This window comes from Vigna unguiculata, chromosome 4 (assembly GCF_004118075.2).
Source record: "Vigna unguiculata cultivar IT97K-499-35 chromosome 4, ASM411807v1, whole genome shotgun sequence".
NCBI classification, from domain to species: Eukaryota; Viridiplantae; Streptophyta; class Magnoliopsida; order Fabales; family Fabaceae; genus Vigna; species Vigna unguiculata.
Genome location: NC_040282.1, coordinates 24209961 through 24234299, shown reverse-complemented (window position 1 = coordinate 24234299; position 24339 = coordinate 24209961). Strand labels below are relative to the sequence as shown.

At 30.8% G+C, this 24339-nt stretch overlaps 1 protein-coding gene across 1 annotated transcript; it reads right to left on the bottom strand.

The window, feature by feature from the left end:
• Nucleotides 1-3149: 3149 nt before the first annotated feature.
• Nucleotides 3150-5020, bottom strand: LOC114182618 (chlorophyll a-b binding protein 6A, chloroplastic). The gene is made up of 4 exons (XM_028069516.1): nucleotides 4743-5020; nucleotides 4276-4378; nucleotides 3639-3927; nucleotides 3150-3414 (listed from the first exon to the last, which is right to left on the bottom strand). Exons 1-4 carry the CDS (start codon nucleotides 4931-4933, stop codon nucleotides 3263-3265), a joined length of 735 nt encoding a protein of 244 aa, XP_027925317.1. The 5' UTR covers nucleotides 4934-5020; the 3' UTR covers nucleotides 3150-3262.
• Between the last annotated feature and the right edge of the window lie 19319 nt (nucleotides 5021-24339).

Sequence of the window (24339 nt, the reverse complement as noted above, 5' to 3'; positions counted from 1 at the left end):
AATTCTACATACGTCATTAGACAATCAACTTCCCTAATGAGAAAAAGTGTGATCAATGAATACCTTGTTATTAGCCATAAGTGGTTGTTGATAAAAAGAAAAAGTACTCATCTAAGTTAGGAGTGGTTTGTTCAAAGAATACATGAACGAGGTCAACTAGGAGTGGTTGGGAGGCAAAAGAATACTCATGTTGAGTCAATAGTGACTTGGAATAGAATACTTGGTTGAGCCAAGAGTGACTCATTGAAAGAGTGCTCAAGGGGCTATCTAGGAATGACTACGATATACTTATAGGGTTAGCCATGAAGGACTATGAGCCCAAAGAATACTCATATTGTACTTCACGATGTTAGCCTACTTAGTGGAACTCAATTAGTTGATTGAGAAATAGTTATAGTCTATGTGGTCAAACAAACCAATATGAAAACACGGTGTGTAATCTTTCTTTCTGTATCCCTTTAATTTGCATATGTTATTTTTATTAGCATTAACAGAAAAAAATTGTTGTGTGAACATGTATAATTGAAACATTTAAACAAGTAATTAAGCTAAGTGCTAATAAGACAAAAAACTATTAACTAATTACCTGACAAATATAAAATCATTTTATGAATACCATTAATAAGATGCCATTTTCCAAATGTGCCAAAAAGTTTTAAGAACACAATTCAATCTTCTCTTCTCATGTTTTTCCCTATTTTCACACTAATGCTAGAAGTACAAACAAGTATTTTGCGCTAACAACACATCTTAGATAACCAATTGAGTATTGCTTGAGCTTGTAGCTAGTCTTGGTTAATTCCTTGATTATTATTTGGAGCTCGTAGCCGCTCCTAGTTAATCCTTTAACCTCATATGACTATTCTTTTGGATTGCAACCACTTTTGGTTGACCTTGTTCATGTATTCTTTCAACAAGCTACTTTCGACATATCTAATTATTCTTTCAACAAGTCACTTTTGATTGAACCAAATATTCTTTTAACAAGTCGCTTGTGACTTAACAAAATATTCCTTCAACAACCTACTTTAGGCTTAATGAGCCATCTATTCAACAAGTCACTCCGAGCTTAACTAATTATTCTTTCAACAAGTCATTTCTGAATTAAACAAGCATTCTTTGAAGAACAACCACTCTTGGTTGATAACTAAGTCTCTTTTCCAAAAAACAACCCTTGGCTAAAATGTATAGTTGATTTGAATAATTATCAATACAAAAAAAAAATTGCTCACTAGAGTATGCAAGGTTTATGTACTCTCATCTAGTTTGCTAAGTAAACACAAACAAGGTTATTTGTGAAGCTTTATATGGGTGCAAAATTTGAGTAGGGTTTTAGCACTATGCAATGTTATCTCCCTTTTCTTCTTCTTGTTAAGATTTATATAGCTAAAGAATATAGTTGTTGCAAATCTATTTTTGGTCGTTTGAGTAACTTTAACTCTTTTAAAATTCATTCTTACATATATCGAGCTTGATTGTGAAGAATTCATTAAATGCATTCCATATAACATTACGTGCTCTTTTATTCTTTACATAATATCTTAATGGTTGGATGTACTCATTTATTCTTGGATAGTGTGTTTTTACTTAAATTTGACTAAAAAGCAGGCTCATACGAAGCAAATAGTTTTTCCAACGTTGACATTGTTTGTGTCAAAGAGTTGTTGAGGAAAACAGTTTTAACTCATAACCTAAGAGATCTTGATGTAGACTAATCTTGAGTACAAATAAGCTTGAGTGTACCTTATAACACACACACACACACACACATAAGGATAGCAAAAATACCCGTGTCCGCAGATATCCGCGGTGGATAGTTAGTACCCACATGTATTTATTACCCGCGGGTAGCGAGTAACGGGTATTTTAATACCCGCTTATAAACGGGTCAGGTGCAGGTATCATATTATCCGTACCCGCGGGTACCCGTTATTTGCAAAAAATTAAAATTAAAATTTAATTTATATTTTATTAAGTTAAATTTAATTAAAATTAATATTAACAATATATTTTATTATGTCAAATTTAATTATAATTATAATTTAATTTAATTTATTTTTATTTATATAATTTTATATTAAAAATTTTATAAAATATATATATTTTTTTAAATATTTGTGGGTATCGGGTATCCACGGGTACCTGTGGTTTTAAAAATATTCGCAGGTATTTTTTAATCGGATACCCGACGGGTAAACGGGCAAGTAGATGGCAGATTTTTTTTAATGGGTCAGGTTGCGGGTAAGCACTATCCGTACCCGACCCGACTCGTTGCCATCCCTACACACACACACATAAATACATACACAAACACAAAAAAAAAAAAAACATAGACACAGACGCACACACGTACACAAACATGAACACACAAACACAAACACACATAGACATAGACACACATAAAGACACATACACAGACATACACACACACACAAATATAGATACAGACACACATACACATACACACGCATAGACACACAAACATGAACACACACACACACATACACACACACGCACACACACACACATAAAACATATAAATGCATTGAAGTAACCCATCATTTGGTTGGAAATTGTTAGAGATTCCACATCGACTAAAGATAAGGTAATTTTATAGTATATAAGTGGGTGCAAACCTCACCTTACAAACCGATTTTTTAAAATTAATTTAATTTTTAAGTCAACTTTTTAACCTGATATCAGAGTCATGATTTTATAATATATAAATGTATACAAATCTAATCTTACAAACTAATCTTATAAAACTAACTTAAACTTAAAAGTTCATTTCTTAACATAAATATCTAAAGTTTTTGACAAATTTTGGAACATTGAAAAGGATATTAAAATTCGATATTGGAAAATTTTGTTAAAAATCAATCTACTTTAGTTTTATTGTTTCAGAATGTGTTTATTTTCTCAGGTATGATATTCGGAAACTAATAGTTATAACTTTTCCATCCTAAATTGGTTTTCTTTATATTCTCAACATGTTTCCACACATGCTATATACACTCCCTCAGCTTAGTTTGAAGCATATTTTATTAATTGTTGGACATAAACGTAATGCAAATTATCAACTTGGCTTGGACGTTCTCTAATCTTTCGTTTTATACTAACTGAGTTGTCAAAGTATGAGTTCCGAAACATACTAATCAGAAGTATAATTACTGCACAGGAATACCAACATAGCCATATCTGATTCATTACAAATTGTTACATGGAGTTATACAAGTAGCTATTAGAACAAATATTGGATTTTTCAAGGCAAAATCGATTGTGGAATAATGATGTTTCCGATGTTGTTGTGCCATGGGTCAGCCAAGTGAGTTGCCAAGTTCTCCAAAGGTCCAGTTCCAGGATAAGCTGATTGTTGAACACAGAATCCCACAAAAGCCAACAAAGCAAGACGTCCTAAACATTGGACATGTAACAAATTAGCCAATTTTATATGTAACAATAAAAGATGTTCTTTCAAACCAGTGTATCTCAAGGACTAATTGTTAATTAAGGACAATAAGATTCTTTTAGGAGTTAACTTCAACTTCTAAATGTTTATCAACACACATATCAGATGCTTAAGAAACTTTAGTAACACCAAATAATTGATATGTTATGATACGGCTTAGGGTTCTTACCATTCTTAAGTTCTTTGACTTTGTATTCATGGAATGCTTTAGGGTCCTTGGAGTATCCCAAAGGATCAAAAGCACCACCAGGGTATTTCTTCTTCTCTGGGTCTTTCTCCATGCTCCTTTGGTGCTCCACAAAGGAAATAGCAAGGAATTCAATGACAAGAATCGTGGGTAGTGTGCCCCATGGAACTGGGTTGCCTAGGTAGGTAGCTTGGCCCCCAGGAACTGCAGCCCATTCCTGAGCCTTTACCCAGTTTCCTAAGCCCAATGCCTCTGGAACCAAAATCCCTGGCTGCACCAATATACATACGAAATTTCAGCAAACAAAGTTCTGGACATAATTATGAATATTATTTGAAGAACATTTTTAAGAGTGATATTTTGGTCTTTATTTAGTTGAGTGTACATGTATATATATATCAATGCCCTGGCCTATGAATAAAAGAGACTATAATGTTTTGAAATTAACTGAAAGTATAAGTACATGTATATTTACTCATTTAGTTCTATATATCCTCACTGGAGTGAACCACTTGTAAAACATTTAGGATAGTAAGCAATTATACAAGACTAAATGCATGTTTCTGGTAGTATATTACGACAGAGAAAACAAAACTGTTATTTCAAAAGAGACACTTACAACAGCAAGCATGGCCCATCTGCAGTGAATGAGTTCTGATTCTTTGAACCTCTCAAGATTCTCTGGCACTTCACCAAGACGAAGAGGGTCGAATCCAAAATCACTGAAACAAAAGAAAGAGCATATAACGTGTATTATGCACAGATCAACATCAAAACAAAACCAACAAAGCATTCAAAGTCACTAATATGCTGCTATTGGCACACCAAAGTGAGTTTTTTCACCACAAATCTGCATTTAATTTTCTTACTTTCAACTTTTAAATTTAATAAAATCAATGCACTTGTAAACCTTTTACTTAAAAGTGTAAGACTATTTTTTCTAAACTCTGAGAAACTGAACCATGTTGATCTAAAGTTTCAGAGTAAAAGTATAGTTCTAACAACAAGATAACATCTTTAAGAACATAAAACATGTTTAAAGTTAAGATTATTGGACTAAACAAAAGGAGAGACTCTGAGGCATACCCTGGTGCTGAACCATCAAGATAAGGGGGTCTAGGCTGGCCAGGCATCCAATCAGCAGTCATGGAAAACCTAGAAGAGGCATTGGTGGCAAAGCTGGAAATGGGAACTGCAGAGGCAAACCTTGATTTTGAGGAAGAAAGGAGAGAAGGGAAGGCTGTGATAGCAGAGCTCATCAATGTGTTGGCAGCCATTGTTTGGCTCTGAAGAGTTGTGAGAATTGGTGAAGAGTGTGTGAATTGGGGGAAAGACAATGTTGGAATGAACACAAGAGTGGTGAATATAGGAGAGTGGTGTGGATATAGGCAAATCCAAAAGTGGATTGCCATTGGACGATGATGTTGGGAAAAACATGCGATTGGTCCACGTTGGTGTTTGTCCATCCGTTCTGATTCATGAGGTGGAACCACTTGTGGATATTAGGGAGGGGTGTGTGTGGTGGAGGTTACATGTCAGATACGCAAAAATCAGTGAGATTGGCTATGCTAGAAATGGATTTGTGCAGGATGATTTGAAGTTGAAGAAATAAAACTTGTGGTTAGTTGTGTTGGGTGCGTAAATTTAAGTTAGATGATAACATAATTTAATTTTGAGTTAATTAAATAAAATGTAGATGTGAATATAAATGTATAAATATAAACAGTACAACAATTTATAGTTTAGACCACACTAAAATAGACAACGGCTAAATAACATATAATAAACAACATTTTTATAAATGATATATAAATATCATGAAAGTCCATGATTATGTAATTGTTGCTTTAAACTATGTGGACAAAACTAGTAAAAATGTAGTCTAAAAACATAGGTAAGATATAAAATCAACATGTAAAATTGTTGTTTATTGTGAGAATTTTAAGCAACGGTTTTAAAAATATTGTCATACTAAAAACCGTTGTCTATTACATATAGTTACACTCACCTATACCACGCCTAAAAGATTGTGGTTTTATCTTTAGACCACGGTTTTTATAATTTATATCATAATATTATGTTGTTGTTTAAAATGGTTTTTGTTGTAGTGAAAATAATATTTTTTATTTTTATTACCATATTTATCAAAAATTATAAAATATACAAGTGATTTTAATTAATATTTGAGTTAAATATCTAAACTGGAGATAACATTGAAGTTCTTCTTTATCAGATTTTGATATATCTTAATTTTTAAACTTTAAAATATATATGAATATAATTATTTTAAACTAACTTATTTAAAAAGAATTCATATAAATACATTTTAAGATAATATTTGAGTTGATTTTACAGTTTTGACATGTTCTAACTCAAAATAAAAAAAATAAAACATTAAAACAAATTAAAAATTTTACTAATTGACACGTAACATTTACCAAATGCCAAATTAAATGGAAGAACCAAATTGATTCTTTTAAACAAATTAGAATACTAAATTGAATAAAAAAAATAATAAAATAATCAAAATAATCAAATCAATAAATTAGAGAACCAAATTACTAATTAAACCTTAAATGATAACATAATTGAATTTTGAGTTACTCAAATAAAATGTAGACGTGAACATAAATATAAAATAAATTTATATATTTTTATTATCATATATATTAAAAATTATAAAATAGACGATTAAAGTTATGTAATTAATATTTTAAAATTTTGAATATTACAAAAGTTGTATAACATCTTTTGCAACGAGCAAATTTATTTTTTGAAAGCATAAAGAAACAGTAAATCGAATATAAACCATAAGGAGAACAAATCCTATAAACATTTCATTTTATAAAATTCAACAATATTATATATTTTTATTTATGTGAAACTCATGTTATTACTCTTTAAATGAAGTGCATTCTATCATGTAATTGTATTATACAACATCCTCTTATTTTATTAAGTAAAAATTAAGAATGTAAATATAAACAATAATTAATAATTGCACAAACACTATAGTGTTATGAAATAAAGCGGATAACAGAGAGAATAATAGATAATAGAGATAATAAAGAAGAAAAGAAACAATAGAGAATAGATAGAGAATAAAGAATGAGAGAATATGGAGCAACTCATTTGTGTATTATTATTGATAGGAAGAGTCATATTTATAGATACAATATGTAATCCATAAAGGAAACAAATCAACTAATTAATCCAAATATTTACATAAAAAGTAATGAATCATATGAGCATCAATCATATGAGTAGATTTATCAAATCAATGGACAATCATTAATTCATAACACTCTCCCTTTGAGTGTCCATTGATAAAAGAATGTGTCTCGTTAAAACCTTACTAGGAAAAATCCATAGTGAAGGAAAAAGAGTACAACATTATGTATTCTTTAATACAATATTGTTCATCACATATTCTATTTCTCCTCCTCATGTAAACTTACATCATTAAGGTGATGGAGTCCGAACTTGTGAATCATTTGCTCAAAAGTTTTTCTTGGCAAAAACTACATAAATAGACCTGTCATATTTTCACATGAATGAATTTTTGGATATCTATATGTTTTACTCCAAACCATTTTCTTCTTGGAAAAAACTTGTAGTACCCTTAAAGTAACGAAATATATGTTTTACTCCAAACCATTTTCGTCTTGTAGTTGAAGAACTATATCTTGCTTAACAAATTTATAGCAAATGCAATATTAGATTGAGTATAATTAGCAAGATACATTACTGTTTTTATGACACTAAGATATGGTGCTTCTGGACCAAGAAGATCTTCATCATTTTCTTGATGTCTAAGAAGATTCTTTATCAACATCTAATGACCTTACAACTATTGGAGTGCATAATGGACATGACTTGTCCATTTAGAACATTTTAAGCACCTTAATTATATAAGCCTCTTGATGTATAAAAACACCTTTATTTAAATACTCAATTTCTAATTTCAAATAAGACTTTTCCCTTCAAAGATCATTCATCTTAAATTATTTTTTGAGTAATCAATTGGCTTTGTAAGCTCATTAGGAGTTCCAACGACGTTTATGTCATCTACATAAACAATAATCATGGAAAATTATTTTTTGGATCTTTTCATATAAATACAAGAACAAATAAGATCATTTCTATATCCTTCTTTTAATAAGTACTCAATAAGACAATTATGCCACATACGTCCTGATTGCTTTAATCAATAAAAGAGCATGTTCAATTTTATTGAATAACCCTTTTTAGAATTTGTCTTGTTAGGCAAATAAAATCCTTCAGGAATTTTCATATAAATATGATTCTCAAAAGAACCGTACAAATAGGTTGTAACATCATCCATTAGATGTAAATGCAAACTTTGTTGTGCAACTAGGATAATCGAATATTGCAATGTTGTTGCATCCAATACTAGTGAATATTTTTTTTTCCACAAATTAATACAAGGTTTTGTGAACAACCTTGAGCAACCAATTGTGCTTTGTATCTAACAATTTTATCATTCTTAATTTGATTTTTGTGCAAAAATCCATATTTACCCAACGGGTTTCATAACTTCAGGTGTGCAAACTATATGTCCAAAAACCTTTCGTTTAGCAAACAAATATAATTATGCTTCTTTGCATATTTTCATTTTGGCCAATCTTTTCTTTGTCGACAATCTTCAATGATCATTGCTTATTGATCCTCATTGTCATTCATAACATTCATCGCTATGTTATAAGTAAAAGTTTCGTCAATGTTAACTTCATTTCGGTTCCATATTATATGATTCATGACATAATTTATTGAGATCTCATCATTTTCAACAATTTCAAGTACTTGAGGTTCTTGTAGAACCAAACCATTAATTATGTCAAATGAATCTTTTGGGATTTCAACCTTTTCGATTAGGCCATTTTTTATTTTAGCTCCCTTTCTCATTCAAGAGTTTTTATCTTTGGAACCAATAGGCCTACCACGCTTCAAATGTGTCTTTGGAACTAACAAGCCTACCATGCTTTAGGCGTGTTATGAAATAATATCAAATATACTCGGAGCATTAACAATTGGTATATATAATTTGATAACCCTTTTTGTTAATAAGAATATTTGGTAATTGATAGACTAATTTTGTAAATGAATTATCATTTGAACTTCTAGTCCACATTCTTTTATACGAGGATCAAAGTAAGATAATGATAATTCATTGCAACCAATATTCTTTTCAAATTGTTTTCTTTCTCCCCCTAATGTTGGAACAACTTATTCATCAAAGTGACAATCGAAAAGTCGAACTGTAAATAAGTCTCTTGTTAGTAATTCAAGATATTTTATTATTGAGGTAGGATTATATCCAACATATATTCTCAATCATCTTTAAGGGCCCATCATAGTCCTTTTTGGTGGGGAAATTGAAACATATACACCACACTCAAAAATTCTTACATGACAATATTAGGTCACTGACCAAAAACCAACTGCATAATAGTGTATTTGTGATAACTTATTGGCTTGATGCGAATCAATAATGCAACATGCGAAATTGCATATTTCCAAGTAGACATTGGAAGATTAGCTCTCGTAAGTAATGGTCTTGCAATCAATTTTAGACGTTTTAGTAATGATTTCGCAAGTCTAGTTTAAGTATCAACATGTGCTACTAGATGCTTAACTTCAATTCCAATTTATATACGATACTCATGAAAAACATGAGATGTAATTTCACCAATATTATCAAAACAGATTTTCTAAATCGGATAATCTGGGAAGTAAGCTCTTAACTGTACTAATAACTTTGCAATTACTTGATTGCAAGTTGATAATAAACAAATGTGACCATCTAGTTGATGCATCAATTAAAACCATGAAATATATAAAAGTTCCACATGGTGGGTGTATTGGACCACAAATATCACCATGTATTTGTTCTGAAAGTGAGATTGACTCATTTTTAATTTTTCTGGTGATGGTCTAATTATCAACTTCTATGAACATATAGTACATGAGAACTTATTGGTCTGAAGAAGTTTCTTGACTCTTAAGTGGGTGTCAACATGAGTTTTTGAACCCCTTTTTTTGCATCATAATAGATCCGGGATGACCTAACTGATCATACCAAACAAGGAATTCATTTTGATTCATAAATTTATGGTTTACTATGACATGCCTTTTAATTGTACTAATATTTGTGTAGTACAAATCATCCAACTGATCATGTCAAACAAGACATTCATTTTGATTCGTAAACTTCTAGTTTACCATGACATGCATTTCAATTGTACTAATATACGTGTAGTATAAACCATAAGAGAATGTTGATAATTTCTCCAATATACTTTTGTTTTTCAACTCAATCGTAGACATATAAAGATATTTCATATCTTTTTCATTGTTTGTCTTAATATATTATCCATTTAGACAAATATCCTTGAAACTTAATAAGTTTCTATTCAACTTTTTGGTAGAAGTATAATAGCTCTTCTAGAGTCTTCAAATATATTTGTAGTACTATAAATAATATTAACATTGATGTCTCGCATTATCAAACAAGAGAAAAATTTGTTACTCTTGAGAATTGTATAAGTTGTTGCATTATCAATAAGACATATATCCTTTGGTACTAGTGCAAACATTCGTTTTTCATATAAACGTAAATATCAATATGAGATTTTTTTTTAACACTCTCATAATCAATGAGGTAATCAATGTTTTTATTTGCTTTAGCAAAGAAAATGTAATATCAAGATGAGTAGCATCCATATGGCCATAATCAGAATCACTATCTTCATAAGCAAAGTGTTTTTCTACGTTTTTCTCATTATTTGAAAATGCTTTGGTGTATAATAAGTACAACTCAAATGGCCTTTACCACCGTAATGATAATATATACTTTCATCTTTTTGTCAATATTTTCACATTTTCCTTTTCCCTTTTTCACATTATTGTGCCACTTCTGGTGACAAAATCTATCTTTGAAATTTTCTTTATAACCATGTCCATAATCAATATCACGATCACGATCATGAAAATATAAATCAAGTGGTGCTGCATTCACTCTTGAGAATGGAACATAACCAATTTGGACAGGTTTCATGATTTTCTATCAAAAGCTTATTGCTTTGTTCAACCATACAAAGGCATGAAATAAATTCATAATATTTATTGCTGCATTCACTTCTGGGAATGGAGTAGATTAGGTGAATCTCATGATTTTTCATCAAAAGCTTTATTTCTTTGTCCAGCCATACATAGGCATCATAATATTAGTGAAATCTCTTTTCATAATATTTTAGTCGCATGAGCAAATTAGTTGCTTAGATGCTTTATTTCTTTCTTTAATGGTATCCCAATATTCATTGCATCTAAATGTATTTCAACATTTAAATTCCAATATAAGGAATTCTTCCTTGTAATATCAAGGGTCACAAATCCAAATTTTGCAACGTTTCGCGTGTTTAGAACTAGCACATAAAATAATAATATTAATAATAATCATCATCATCAAAATAATAATAATAATCACTGTCATAATAAAAATAAAAATAATAAGACGGAGATGAAAATTGATAAAGTCAAATAATTCTTATCACAAGAGGAGGAAGAATATAAGGTAAATTTATAAATTGAGAAAGGATTAGGAAGAGCTTAGATTGCGACATGCAGAGTCGTTAGAGAGAAAAAGCTTCCACTAGTCCTCATATGTGTATTATTACTGTGTATTATTATTGATATGAAGAGTCTTATTTATAGATACAACATGTAATCCATAAAGGAAACAAATAAACTAATTAATACAAATATTTACACGAAAAGTAATGAATCATATAAACATCAGTCATATGAGTAGATTTATCAAATCAATGGACAATCATTAATTCATAACATACAGTTCATTATGAAATCAAAACAAATAAGTTGGAGAAACTTAAAATAAATTTAATAATAAATTAAAAAAACACTATTTAAATATTTAGTTTATTATTTTTAATACTAGTTATCTTTTTAGTGTCATTATGAAATGACTTTAATTATTATCATCCTTACTCTTTAGAAAAAGGATGGAAAATAAATTTTAATTATAATTAAATAAACTATACACATTTTATAGAATTGATTCTCATCTCACTTTCATAATTTAAAATCATCTCACTCAAACATACATTACCGGAACTTCATCGTGACAAAGGGAATCATGACTCCCAAATTTTTTTAAATTTTACTTTTATATATTTTAAAAATATATTATATCTTATTACATTATTTATATTAAATTTAGGAAAATTTCTCTCTATTTTATTTATATATTTTTATTATTTAAAAAATAAAATAAAAATTAATTTGATGGATGTTGATTAATAAAAAAATAGAGTTTCATCTTTAGTCATAAAGCTATTTGTCAATAAGTCATTAAGAAAAAAGTAAGTTAAAAATATAAATCAGAAAACATAAAGATTGAAGAATACATTATCACACTATTTCTCATGAATCAATATTTTATGTATCTTAGATTTATGATTCTCCTAATAGGATTTTCTTATATTAAGTTTTCTCCAAATTAGTAAGAACCCTAATTATGATTTTATGAATTCTTTTATGAAATTGGCATGATTCTAACTTATATTTTTTCTTAAATTAGTATAACCTTAAATTACGAAATTTAGGGATTTTGTGTTTTACACTACATGTGGTAAAATTTATAAAATTTTATGGATGTATTACGAATTCCGATGCATGTAATGAATTAGTTGAATATCTTTGAATTGGAATATAAATTAGAATAACCTTGCTATGTGAATTCAATGAATTAGAAAGATTAGAAATTAAAAAAAATGCATACGTGAATCATTGTGTGAAAATGGTTTAAACAAAGAAAATGGAGAGTGTTTTTATTTAACTAGAAAAGATAAATTACATATAAAAAATCTAATTTGACACTTGAATCTTTTGCCCAAGTTCCGTCAGTACAAACATGAATTTAGTTTTTTAACCTGTTTAAATAATTTTTCCTGAATATAAATATAAATATGTAAATATAAAATAAATTTATATATATTTTTATCTTATCTGTACTATCTTCTCGGATACATTTTGGTTACTGTTTTATGTAAGACCCAATGTTTAAGGATTGCCCTAATCTGTTGGGCCTAAGGTTGGCCCATAGGGTGTCCAAAACTCCTAAACCAGCCTAACACTCTCATTGCTGCCACTTTTCAGAAATCAACTTCCTCACTCTCTCTTAGAGCTGCAACAACAAACTCTGCTAGGGTTTGGTCCCAATCTTGGTCAAGCTAGTTCAATCCTTTTTTGCTCCACCTCACAAAACTGTTCTTGGAGCTGTGTGCTTTCTGCTTGTGCCTACACCCTTCGTAGTAGCTTCCATTGAGGTAAGGGAAGTTAGGGACTGTCATATTTTTTGTAAATTTGACTATTTTAAGCTCTGTTTCATATTTGTATGGCTTATGTGCTACTGTGAACGTATGGAATGTCTTTATATGCTATTTGGTATGAATGGTCTGTTGATGCGTGCTTGAATAGTGGCAAGATATGATTTTTTTGCCCAAATGAGCTTGTCTTGCCTAGTCGAGAATAGCAGAAGATGGCTCAGGTTCCCGCTCAAGCTCTCGCTCAGGTAGAGAGCTTTCATTTTGAGCGAGGTGTCATCTCACTCAGGCGAGAGGGGCTCGCCTCAGTGAGAACTTGTGAGAGACTATTTGTGTTTTGCTTGGTTATAGCTCTGGCGAGAGACCTTACCTTTGGGCGAAGAGTAGTCTCGCTCAGGCGAGGAGGTCTTGCCCAAGCGAGAGCTCGCGAACACTGCAGTGTTCTCTGTTGGCAGACTCGCCTAAGCAAGGATCTGTAGCTTGAGCGAAAGTTGCTTGAGCGAGGGCCCCTAGCTTGAGTGAGACTGGTGCAAGAATTTGTGTTCTTTTCCATGTTCTTGGTTGTTGGTTGTCTGATTGGTTGGAATACCTTATTTAAAGTATGATGTGTGTGAATATGCATGAAATATCTGACTGTATGGCCTGAAATTGATGAATTGGTATGATCTTTGTATGGAACTTGATTCGATGTTTGGTTATAAATGTTGGCATGGAAATTGGGATGCATGATAACTTTATGCTTAGTTGGTGAGACATGATTTTGGTATGGTTTAGGACGTAATTTCATGAATCTCTAGGTGAGATCTCATAGTGGTGCCTCATGGTCAGGACGTAATTCCATGACCTTTGTTAGTGGGAGCTCATGTTGGTACCTCATGGTCAGGACGTAATTCCACAGAGTTTTGTGGTGGTGCCTCATTATATAATTTAGTAAGGATTCAAGTAAGGATTACATCCTGACACTCTAAATAGTCAGTTAGTCTCACATAGAGTGTACTGTCTCAAGTGGTGAGAGTAGCAAGAGGCCCTAGTCTTTGGTAGGATAATGACCTTAGATGTTTGAAGACTAACCTTGTGCGTGGTAGGGTAAAACCCATTGGCAATGGCTCTGCAGAGCAGTAGAGGCCACCATAAGTGCAAGCATCCAGTGAATCCGACTGATTATATGTATCTAGATAACTGAGTCTTAATGTCTTGCTTGTCGGTCATTACATGCTTGGCTGATTTATGTACTCTTGACTTTTAAATTGTATGTTCAATTGCATGATAAAAACCTTTTTACTTTAGCTTACCCTTTCTATTTGCTTGTATGTTATATGTGTGGTTTTCTTCTTTTGCGATGATCATCAATTTATTGTTGTGAGCAGTTGTGGGAACTCCTCGTGGTCGTCAGGGTGATGAAGATTTTGCTGCATAGTTATTCTTGGGTTGGATTCCCTACTCCGAGTGGTCTTTAAGGCTGAGGCCTATGTACTACTTTGTATTTTAAATAATTTTCAACTTTTATCTTGTTTTGTCAATGGGATCGTGGTGTGCCTTAGACTTTTTCTCAAGCGTGAGGGATATATTGTAAGGAGTGACATTTATACTCCGTAACGTTGCTCCTTATATTACATTGTGTGATGTTATTATTTAAATGGGACGTTACATTTTACATTTTAAATATTTTTGAAATAAAAATAATTCTTTTATCAATTTTTTATTTTCTTAATTTTCAACTTTTTTTAAATTTATCTATTTCGAATTTTTCATATTACATTGTTTTTTTTTGTAAATTTGTTAAAAACACTTACAGGAAAAAAAATTTATCATTTTTTTAAGAATTTTAATTGGTTTTATAGATAATTATTTTATACAATATTATAAAATTCATAAATATTTTCAATATAATTTTTTTTTTTGCGAAAAGTAATTTTCCAAAATACTTTGCAAAACAATTAGTAACAATTTCTTGTAAATTTATTTTCATAACAAAATTTGTAACTATTTTCTAAAAAAAATTCGAAACAAACTTGTCAAAATGATGAGTTTTTTTAGTTGTGTTTTTTAAACTAAAATAACTATTTTTAAAATTTGATCTAAAAAATATAGTTATTTACCATAAAATTGAAAATATTATTTAAAAAATATATTTTTATAATTATAATAATATTTTTTTTGTCATAAAAGAAAAATAAATACACGTAAATCAGTACTGATATTTATTAAAACTTATAAAATAGATGTAATTAATATTTTAAAATTTTGAATATTACAAAAGTCGTATAACACCTTTTGCAACGAGTAAATTCTTTAAATATTTTCTTAAAGCATAAAGGAACAGAAATCGAATATAAACCACAAGGATAACAAATTTTATAAACATTTCATTTATAAAACTCATCTTATTAGTCTTGAAATAAGGTTCATTCTATCATGTAATTGTATTAAACAACGTCCTCTTATTATTAAACAAAAATTAAGAATCCAAATCAACATCCAAATGAAACAATAATTAGTAATTCCACCTATACACCGGTCAACTATAAATGTAGTAATAAAATGTACTAGCGAATTTATCTAACTATCCATAATTAAATTTCTGATACTGATTCTTTTTGTTTTCAATTTTTTTTTAATTGTCCATCCTCTTTTTACAACATTGTGTTTAAAGGCTTGACTTTGTTTGTCATTTTCAATTTTGTTATGGAATTTACTTACGTACTAGCAGTGTTAGGCTCAATTCTGATCGGGTATTGAAGATTTATCCTGATTGGGTCATCAGACTCATTACTTGAGACACACATTAATAGGAAAAAGTATACTAATACCGACTTGAACAAAAGGTAGTGATAATTCGTACCTATTTATTATCAATATGATTGTAGGTTTTGTGGATGAAATAAAGAGGGGGAGTATTGAAGACACTTAAATAAGCAAGGACAATGAGAAGTTGAGTGCTTGGGAAAAGGACTTTATAAGGAGGAGTAAAGATCAAAAATAGGCACTTTGAATATCTTGGCTTATCGGACCTTATCCTTTCAACTAGAACAATATCCCAACTTTAGTTTTGGATATTGCAATATGTAATGGTATTTTAGTATTTGTTGGAAGTTCCAAATCAATTAGAGATAAGACAACTTCGTAATATATATAAGTAAGGTGCAAACCTCACCTCACACGCTAGTTTTGTGGGGTTGAATTAGGCTTAAAACTTACTTCTAACATGGTATTAGAGTCAAGTTAGAGCATATCCTAGCGAGATTTCTTAGACATTCTGTTCCACCCACTATCGGGTTGCTAAAGGAACACCCACTAATTTCTAGTCCCACGCACGAGATGAATATACCTCGGCTTAAGGGGGTGTGTTGGAAGTCCCACATCGACTAGAGATAAGGCTATTTCATAATATATAAGTGGGTGCAATCCTTACCTTACAAGTCGATTTTTTGGGGGTGGAGTTAGGCTTCAAGCCCACTTCTAACATGGTATCAGAGCCATTATTTAAAAAAAAATTAAAGTCTATCCTTGCGAACTTTCTACGACATTCTGTTTCATCCTGCTATTGGACTACCCATTTCTAGTCTCATGCACGAGATGAATATACCTCGGCGTGAGAGGGTGTGTCTAAGAAGTGCTCGTGTAGTGATTTCTACATTGTACATCTCTGTTGCAATTCTAGGTTTTCATGAGAAATTAATTTTTTTAGGGTTTAGGGTTTAGGGTTCTGTTTGATTTTGTTTTATTTGGAATTGCATTAGTGTATGGGTTGTTTGTGGTTGTGGGTTGTGGTGCTCTGGATTGTGGGTTATGAGTTCTATTTGTGGTGTTGCTTGATTTATTGTTTTGAAGTTATATTAGTTAGAGAAAGTTGTGATTCTAATTATTAGAATCAATACCAGAGATATTATGTCAATAATATTATCTTACTATCCCTGATATTATGTCCGTGTATTATTTCTCATGTGTGCAACAATCATTATCAATTATTTACTATATTGTTTATGGTATTCAATGATGAATTTATTATAGAGATTATGATTGTACCATATTGTGTTTATATAAACACAACATCTACAATACGAAAGCACTGCCATATTTTTCCATTTTATCTTTCTTGGTATAAAAGCTCTTAAGGTTGAAGGCTCTCGATCCAATCATGTCTTCTGTAGCCAACACAAATCACAAAAATGACCTATCCATTTTCTTCCAAGATTTTAAAACTTTAATTTTAACAAAAAAAAAGATGAAAAAGAGAAAAAAAATGAAAAAAATAAGACCTCAATTTATTTTTAATTATCACACTCCTTTTCATGAGCCAAACAACTCAACATATCTTCAACATTTGTTCTGATAGAGAAATTAGTGATATGATTCTAATAATTAAAAGCAATATCTCTTCATATAAATAGAATCAATATTACTAATTGGGATTTATTTTGTTCTATAATTTATTAATTGTTAGAATCAATATTACTGATGTTGTTTGATATTATGCTTTGATTTGGTATGATTTGATTCTCATAATGTGCTACTATCATGACCAATTTCTTCCTTATATTGTTCATTACAATTAAGGTTAGGATTGTATTGATATTGTAATTTGTGAATATAAATAGATAGTCTGTCACATGAAAAAGGATGAAAAGAAAAAAATCGATCGAAACAAAATATTCTCTACTCTTCCTCTCTCCCTCTCATTACCACTCACACAACCACAACTCTTTTTTATCTCTCTTGAAAAAAAAAACCACAAAAATATTAAGAAAGGAGTCAAGAAAAAGAGAAGAGAAAAGGTGAGGAGATATTGAAAATTTTTGAAGGTACGTCATTGCCAGTTTTTTTCTTTTTTCTTTTGATTTATTTTTTCCAATTTTCATTATATTATTTTAAATCATTAAAGAAATTTTTTTTTCACTTCTTTGTGTGTCTGTTCTGCCGTTCGTGTCGTGTGACACCCAATTTAGACTTTTTCTTTTTTTTTCTTCTGAAAATTATATATATATATATATATATATATATATATATATATATATATATATATATATATATATATATATATATATATATATATCTGGAAAAAAAAACTTTCATTGTTTACTCTTATATTTATCCAATTGCTCACGCTATAGTGACATCCACATCCACTTTCAAATAACATTTAAAAAAATATGAAAAAATTATAAAAGATTAAAAAAATGAAAAAATAAAGATTAAAAAACAAAAGAATTTATTTTCAGTGTTTGTCTGGCCGCTCACGTCGGGTGACACTAATTTTAAAATAATTCAAAATACTAAAATTGAAATAAAAAGGTTTCAAAATTATCAAAAAAATCAAATCTTTTCTCAAATAGTGTTTTCATAAAAAATTATGTAACCTTCATTCTTCATTGTGAATGGATATACGTAGGAGCGAAGGTTAATCCTCGTCGAGCCCAAAAAGCTAAAAAAATATTTTTTTTTTTGTAAATTCATTTATTATTATTTTTGGGGAAAATAAATATTTTGAAAAAGACACATAACTTTTGCACATTTAATTAAAGATATCGTCATAAGAGGGTCCTTGTGGGGTACCAATACCTTCTCCATGCGTAACTGATTCTCGGACCCAAAATATGGTTTTTCACAGACCTTGTTTTATCTTTTTTGGTTTTCCCGTAGTTTTCCAAAATAAACTATGGTGGCGACTCCAAACTCTGTTTCTCAAATTTAATTTTTGGTTCGTCGTCCCGTCGCAATTTCGATTGCGATAGATGACGACTCCACTGGGAAGTTAGAGAGTCAAACCATTTATTTGGATGTGTAAAATTGGTGTGGTTTATCTTCATATTTTTTCTTCCCTTTTGTTTAATCTTTATATCTCTTTTTTATATTTAGAATAATTGTATGTGTATGTTCTTCTTTATTTTGGTATTTGGAATAATTGTCAAGTGTGGGTTTGGGTATACATTGTATTCTCCCTTCACACACATACATTTTGTTCATTACATGAGTGGGGCCTTATACCCGGGACGAAGTTGCTTAGAATTAGAGGGGATTGTGTATCAGTGTCACAGTGGATGTACTTCCCAAGTGGTCATTGTGAGAACCCGAGCTAGAGTGTGTTTGCTTCATTGGTACTCTCACTTCTTGTTGTTTACTAATTGTTGGGGGGAAATTCCATGAAGTGGGCCATAGCTCTAATGACCTTGATCTTTAGGTATTAGGGAATTATCCTTGTAGGCACATATACTTTGCCTTAAAACTTTAAGCGTGAAATCTATGTTAAATTAAGGCACTAAAGGGAGACTATTTGCGTCATATACCTTCACATTTCCTTGTATATAATAATAAATTCATCACAATCACACCATTACTAAGAAAAAGTAAAAAATGCCTTCTAAGGCATAAGCATACATTTCATTGGCATATCATGTGAATAAGTGTTCAACGAAGCACAACCATGCATTGCATTCCCAATCTGTGGTCATTCACCGTACCATGTCCATAGTTTCAAACCCATAGCATGAATATGCATAATTTAAAAAAAAAATCCAAAGACTTTGCATTGCAATAAATTCAATTTGTTTCCCATTTTTCTTGTCACTAAATTCTTGGACTCTTTCTTATGAAAAATGTGAAAATAATAAAACAGTCCTTGGTCAAATCAGTGGATTGAATAAAGAAATAAAATATTGTTTGTTATCTCAAATCAGTGGATTGAATAAAGAAATAAAATATTAAATATTGTTTGTTATCATTTCTTTTGAAGCATCCATCTAATCTTGCATACATGAAATTGCTCAAATCCATCTCCCTTTCCATCTCTTTTCACTATAAACCTTATTTTCATTTCCATGGAGGATTATGATAAAGGGGACACATACTTTAAAATGATTACAAGAAACTCTCTGAACACAAAAAAAAAATGAAGAATAATTAGCTAGGCTGAAAACTCTGATGGATAGTCTAGGCAAACACAAGACAAAAAAGTGAAAAAAAAAAGAACAAAATAAGGGACATCCTGTCATATGAACTAAATTATTTTCCTTTGAATTAAAGTTTTTGTTGAAAAAAACAACCATGATTTGAAATGATGTGTGACCATGTTTCTTTATCAAAAAAAAAAAAAACAAAAGTAATTATCCTTTGCTACCCAATTTGAGCCTTCATAAAAATTTCTTTCAAATTACCCTAAACATGGGTCACCTCACACTAAGGCTTGACATAATGTTTGCATTTGTTTCATTTGAATGGTAGTTCACCAATACCAAAATATAAAAAAAAAAAAGCGAAACAAAATAATATGGTCATATCAAGAAAGAAAAAGAGAAGCAAAAGTTTATAGAATAGGAATAAAAGGTCAAAATATAAAAAAAAAGGTGAACAAAAAGAAGTCAAACAAATATTGAATGAAACATTATTTAAATACCTTTGTTCCAAACAACCCTCACATCACTTTTTTTAGCCTTCACTATCATTTACTTCCATACTCCTAGCCTTGGCCACGATACAAGCCCAATAAAGTCCACACAAATCAAAGATTGGATGTTATCTTTCGAAGGTTTTAATTTAGAGGAAAAATTTTTATTTGCTAATGGGTTTGTTCTAAAAAAATTATAAAAAAAGTATTGAAAAAGTGTGTTCAGAGATTTTCTTTTAAACACTAGGGCAATTTATGTTTGGTTGACATGTTTTCAAAGCTCCAAAATTAGCATGGGCAATCAAGCAATCTGGTTAAATTTGGGTTGTCCCCTTTCATTCATTCTTCATGAAATTCCATTTTTGCCCATACAGTATCCTCTGCTTTAAACCTTGACCAACCTTAACATAGTCCATCTTTATCAATCCCACACCCAAACTAGGGCATTTACTTTGTTTGTAATTCATATATTCCCATCATTCAATCTGAATCGGGGCATTAATTTAAATTAAAGACTATGATCACAATAGGGGCAACTTATGAAGACCTCGTCATTTTTCAATCTTCTTAATTGGGAAAAGCCAAACACGTTTTTAAACCCTAAGACCATCCTAGGCTTTTACACTAGAGGCAAATTTTTTGAAGTCCCTATCATTTCTTTCATACCATCAACAACTAGGGAAAGCCCAAACATATTTTGTGCCCCGAGTCCAATTCAAATTGGGGCAACTCCTTAGTTAATCTTCATCACCTCATCCAAACCTTTTCAAGCCCTTGACAATTTCATGGATGTCATTTAAATAATGTTTCAAAAGAAATGATTAAAAAAATGTGTTCATTAGTAAACTGATTAGACCAAAGAAATTATTCGAAAAAGTAAAAAAAATCAAAGTAGAATGATTCCATGAATTTGAAATAACAATGAAATGGGGATCAATTCGAATTTGTTTTCAAAAAAAAATGCAAAAGAAAAATTCATACATAAGGTATTTGATACATCATACCAAGTCATATATACATGAGTCATTCATATTTGTGAATAAAATATTTTCCACTTTTCCAATCAAAACCTTCTTCACTCATATGAATGGTTATTGAATCCTTTCATTTTAGAAGGAAGAAAATAAAAAATACACAAATTTGTTTTTATGATGTTTCTCAAATTTATGGTCCTTTTAATTCATATGAATGACCAATATAACCTAAGTCCAGTTTCCATTAGCCCCCAAGCCTAATTCTCACACTGGTCCCCAAGCCTAGTTTTCACACTGGCCCCCAAGCCCAGTTCCCACACTGGTCTCCAAGCCTAGTTTTCACACTAGCCCCCAAGCCTAGTTTTCACACTAGGCCTCAAGCCCAGTTTCCACACTGGTCTTCAAGCCCAGTTTCCACATTGGCCCCAAGCCCAGTTTCCATCTTGGCCCCTAAACCCAGTTTTGTCTGGCCTCACATATTTTTTTTTCTAGCCTCTAAGCCTCGTTTTCCTTGCTTTCAAATTAAAATAAAGGAAAAATGAAAAAAAACAAATTTCAATCATGCATCCACGTATCCATGTAAGCATATCATATAGTTTCAAAAAGAAAATCATAACATGTCATGCATCATCACATCATGTCATCCATCATACTCCACAAAATCATTGAAAATCATTTCAAAAAATAAATAAATAAAGAAATTTAAAAAAAAAAGTCAGCAATGAAATTTTTTTGTGTAAGTCTCACAAATGTTAGGCATTCATGCGGTGTTTGTTCATACTTCAAGATCAAATTCAGGTTCTCCTTTTATACATCAAGACCCTCTATGAGACAATGGTCATTGATTTCCTTATGTTTACATCAAGACCCTCTACGAGACAATGGTCATTGATTTCCTTATGTTTACATGAAGACCCTTTGTGAGGCAATGACCATTGATTTCTTTGTCACATCAAGACCCTCTACGAAGCAATAGTCATTGATTTCCTTATGTTTACATCAAGGCCCTCTGCGAGGCAATGGTCACTGATTTCCTTATGTTTACATCAAGACCCTCTACGAGGCAATGGCCATTGATTTCTTTGTCACATTAAGACCCTCTGCGAAGCAATAGTCATTGATTTCCTTATGTTTACATCAAGACCCTCTATGAGGCAATGGTCATTGATTTCCTTATGTTTACATCAAGACCTCTATGATGCAATGATCATTGATTTGTTTGTCACATCGAGACCCTCTGCGAAGCAATGGTAATCGATTCCTTTACATCAAGGCCCTCTATGAGGCAATGATCATTGATTTCTTTGTCATATCGAGGCCCCCTGGGAGGCAACGGTCATCGATTCCTTTACATGAAGACCCTGTGCGAGACAATGGTCATTGATTTCTTTGTTACATCGAGGCCCCCTACGAGGCAATGGTCATCGATTCCTTTACATAAAGACCCTTTGCGAGACAATGGCCATTGATTTCTTTGTCACATCGAGGCCCTCTCCGAAACAATGGTCATTGATTTATTTCCTTTCGATATAGACCCTCTCCTTGGGATTGGTCTAATCTATTTTTTCAAAAAGTCAGAAAAGAAAATAATAAAGCAAATTGATTTGTCAGATCGGGACCCTCTACGTGGTAATGGTCACCGAATCTTTTAGATATAGACCCTCTCCTCGAGATTAGTTTTTCAAATAGACAAATTTACAAAAAGAATATGGTTTTTCAGATTGGGACCCTTTACATGGTAATTGTCGTTGAATCCTCTACATATAAACACTCTCCTCGGGATTGGTCTGTTTTTTTCAAAATGTAAAAAAAATGGTGTGTTGAATTGGGACCCTCTACTTGGTAACGATCACCTAGTTCTTTTCTTTCAGAGACAGACCATCTCACCTGGATTGGTCAAGTTTGTCTTCAAATCTGTATTCTTTTGAAACCCGAATGAAATTAGTGTCTTTATCTTTACTTATCTTTTACTACGACGATAATATGAAAAGGTCAAACTTTCATATATCTAGTAAAATCTAAGTAAAGAGGGACTATTGTCAACACCCAATTTTGTCCGGATGAATAAATTTATTTTCAATAAATAAATAAATAAAATAAAATAAAAAGTTTTTTTAGTTCATGGAAAATAAAAAAGGGTGAAATAAAATTTTCTTCACAAATTTTTAAACTTTAATTTTAGCAAAAAAAGAGATGAAAAGAAAAAGAAAATAAAAAAAGAAAAAACAAGGAAAAAAGGAAGAGCTCAATTTATTTTTAATTATCACACTCATTTTCATGAGTTCAACAACTCAACATATCTTCTACCATTATTCTGATAGAGAAATTAGTGATATGATTATAATAATTAAAAGCAATATCTCTTCATATAATTAGAATCAATATTACTAATTGAGATTGATTTTGTGCTCTGATTTATTAATGGTTAGAATCAATATTACTGATGTTGTTTGATATTGTGCTCTGATTTGCTATGATTTGATTCCCATAATGTGCTACATGACCAATTTCTTCCTTATATTGTTCATTACAATTAAGGCTAGGATTGCATTTATATTGCAATTTGTTAATATAAATAGATAGTCTATCACATGAAAAAGGATGAAAAGCAAAAATATATAGAAACAAAATATTCTCTACTCTTCCTCTCTCCCTCTCATTACCACTCACACAGCCACACCACCTTTTTTTATCTCTCTTAAAAAAGAAAACAAAAATATTGGAAAAGGAGTAAAAAAAAGAGAAGAGAAAAGGTGAAGAGATATTGAAAATTTTTTAGGGTACGTCATTACCAGTTTTTTTCTTTTTTCTTTTGATTTATTTTTCCAATTTTCATTATATTATTTTAAATCATTAAAAAATATTTTTTCCCATTTCTTTGTGTTTGTCCGGCCGCTCGCGTCACGTGACACCCTATTTAGACTTTTTGTTTTTTTTTTCTAAAAATTATATAAAGATCTAAA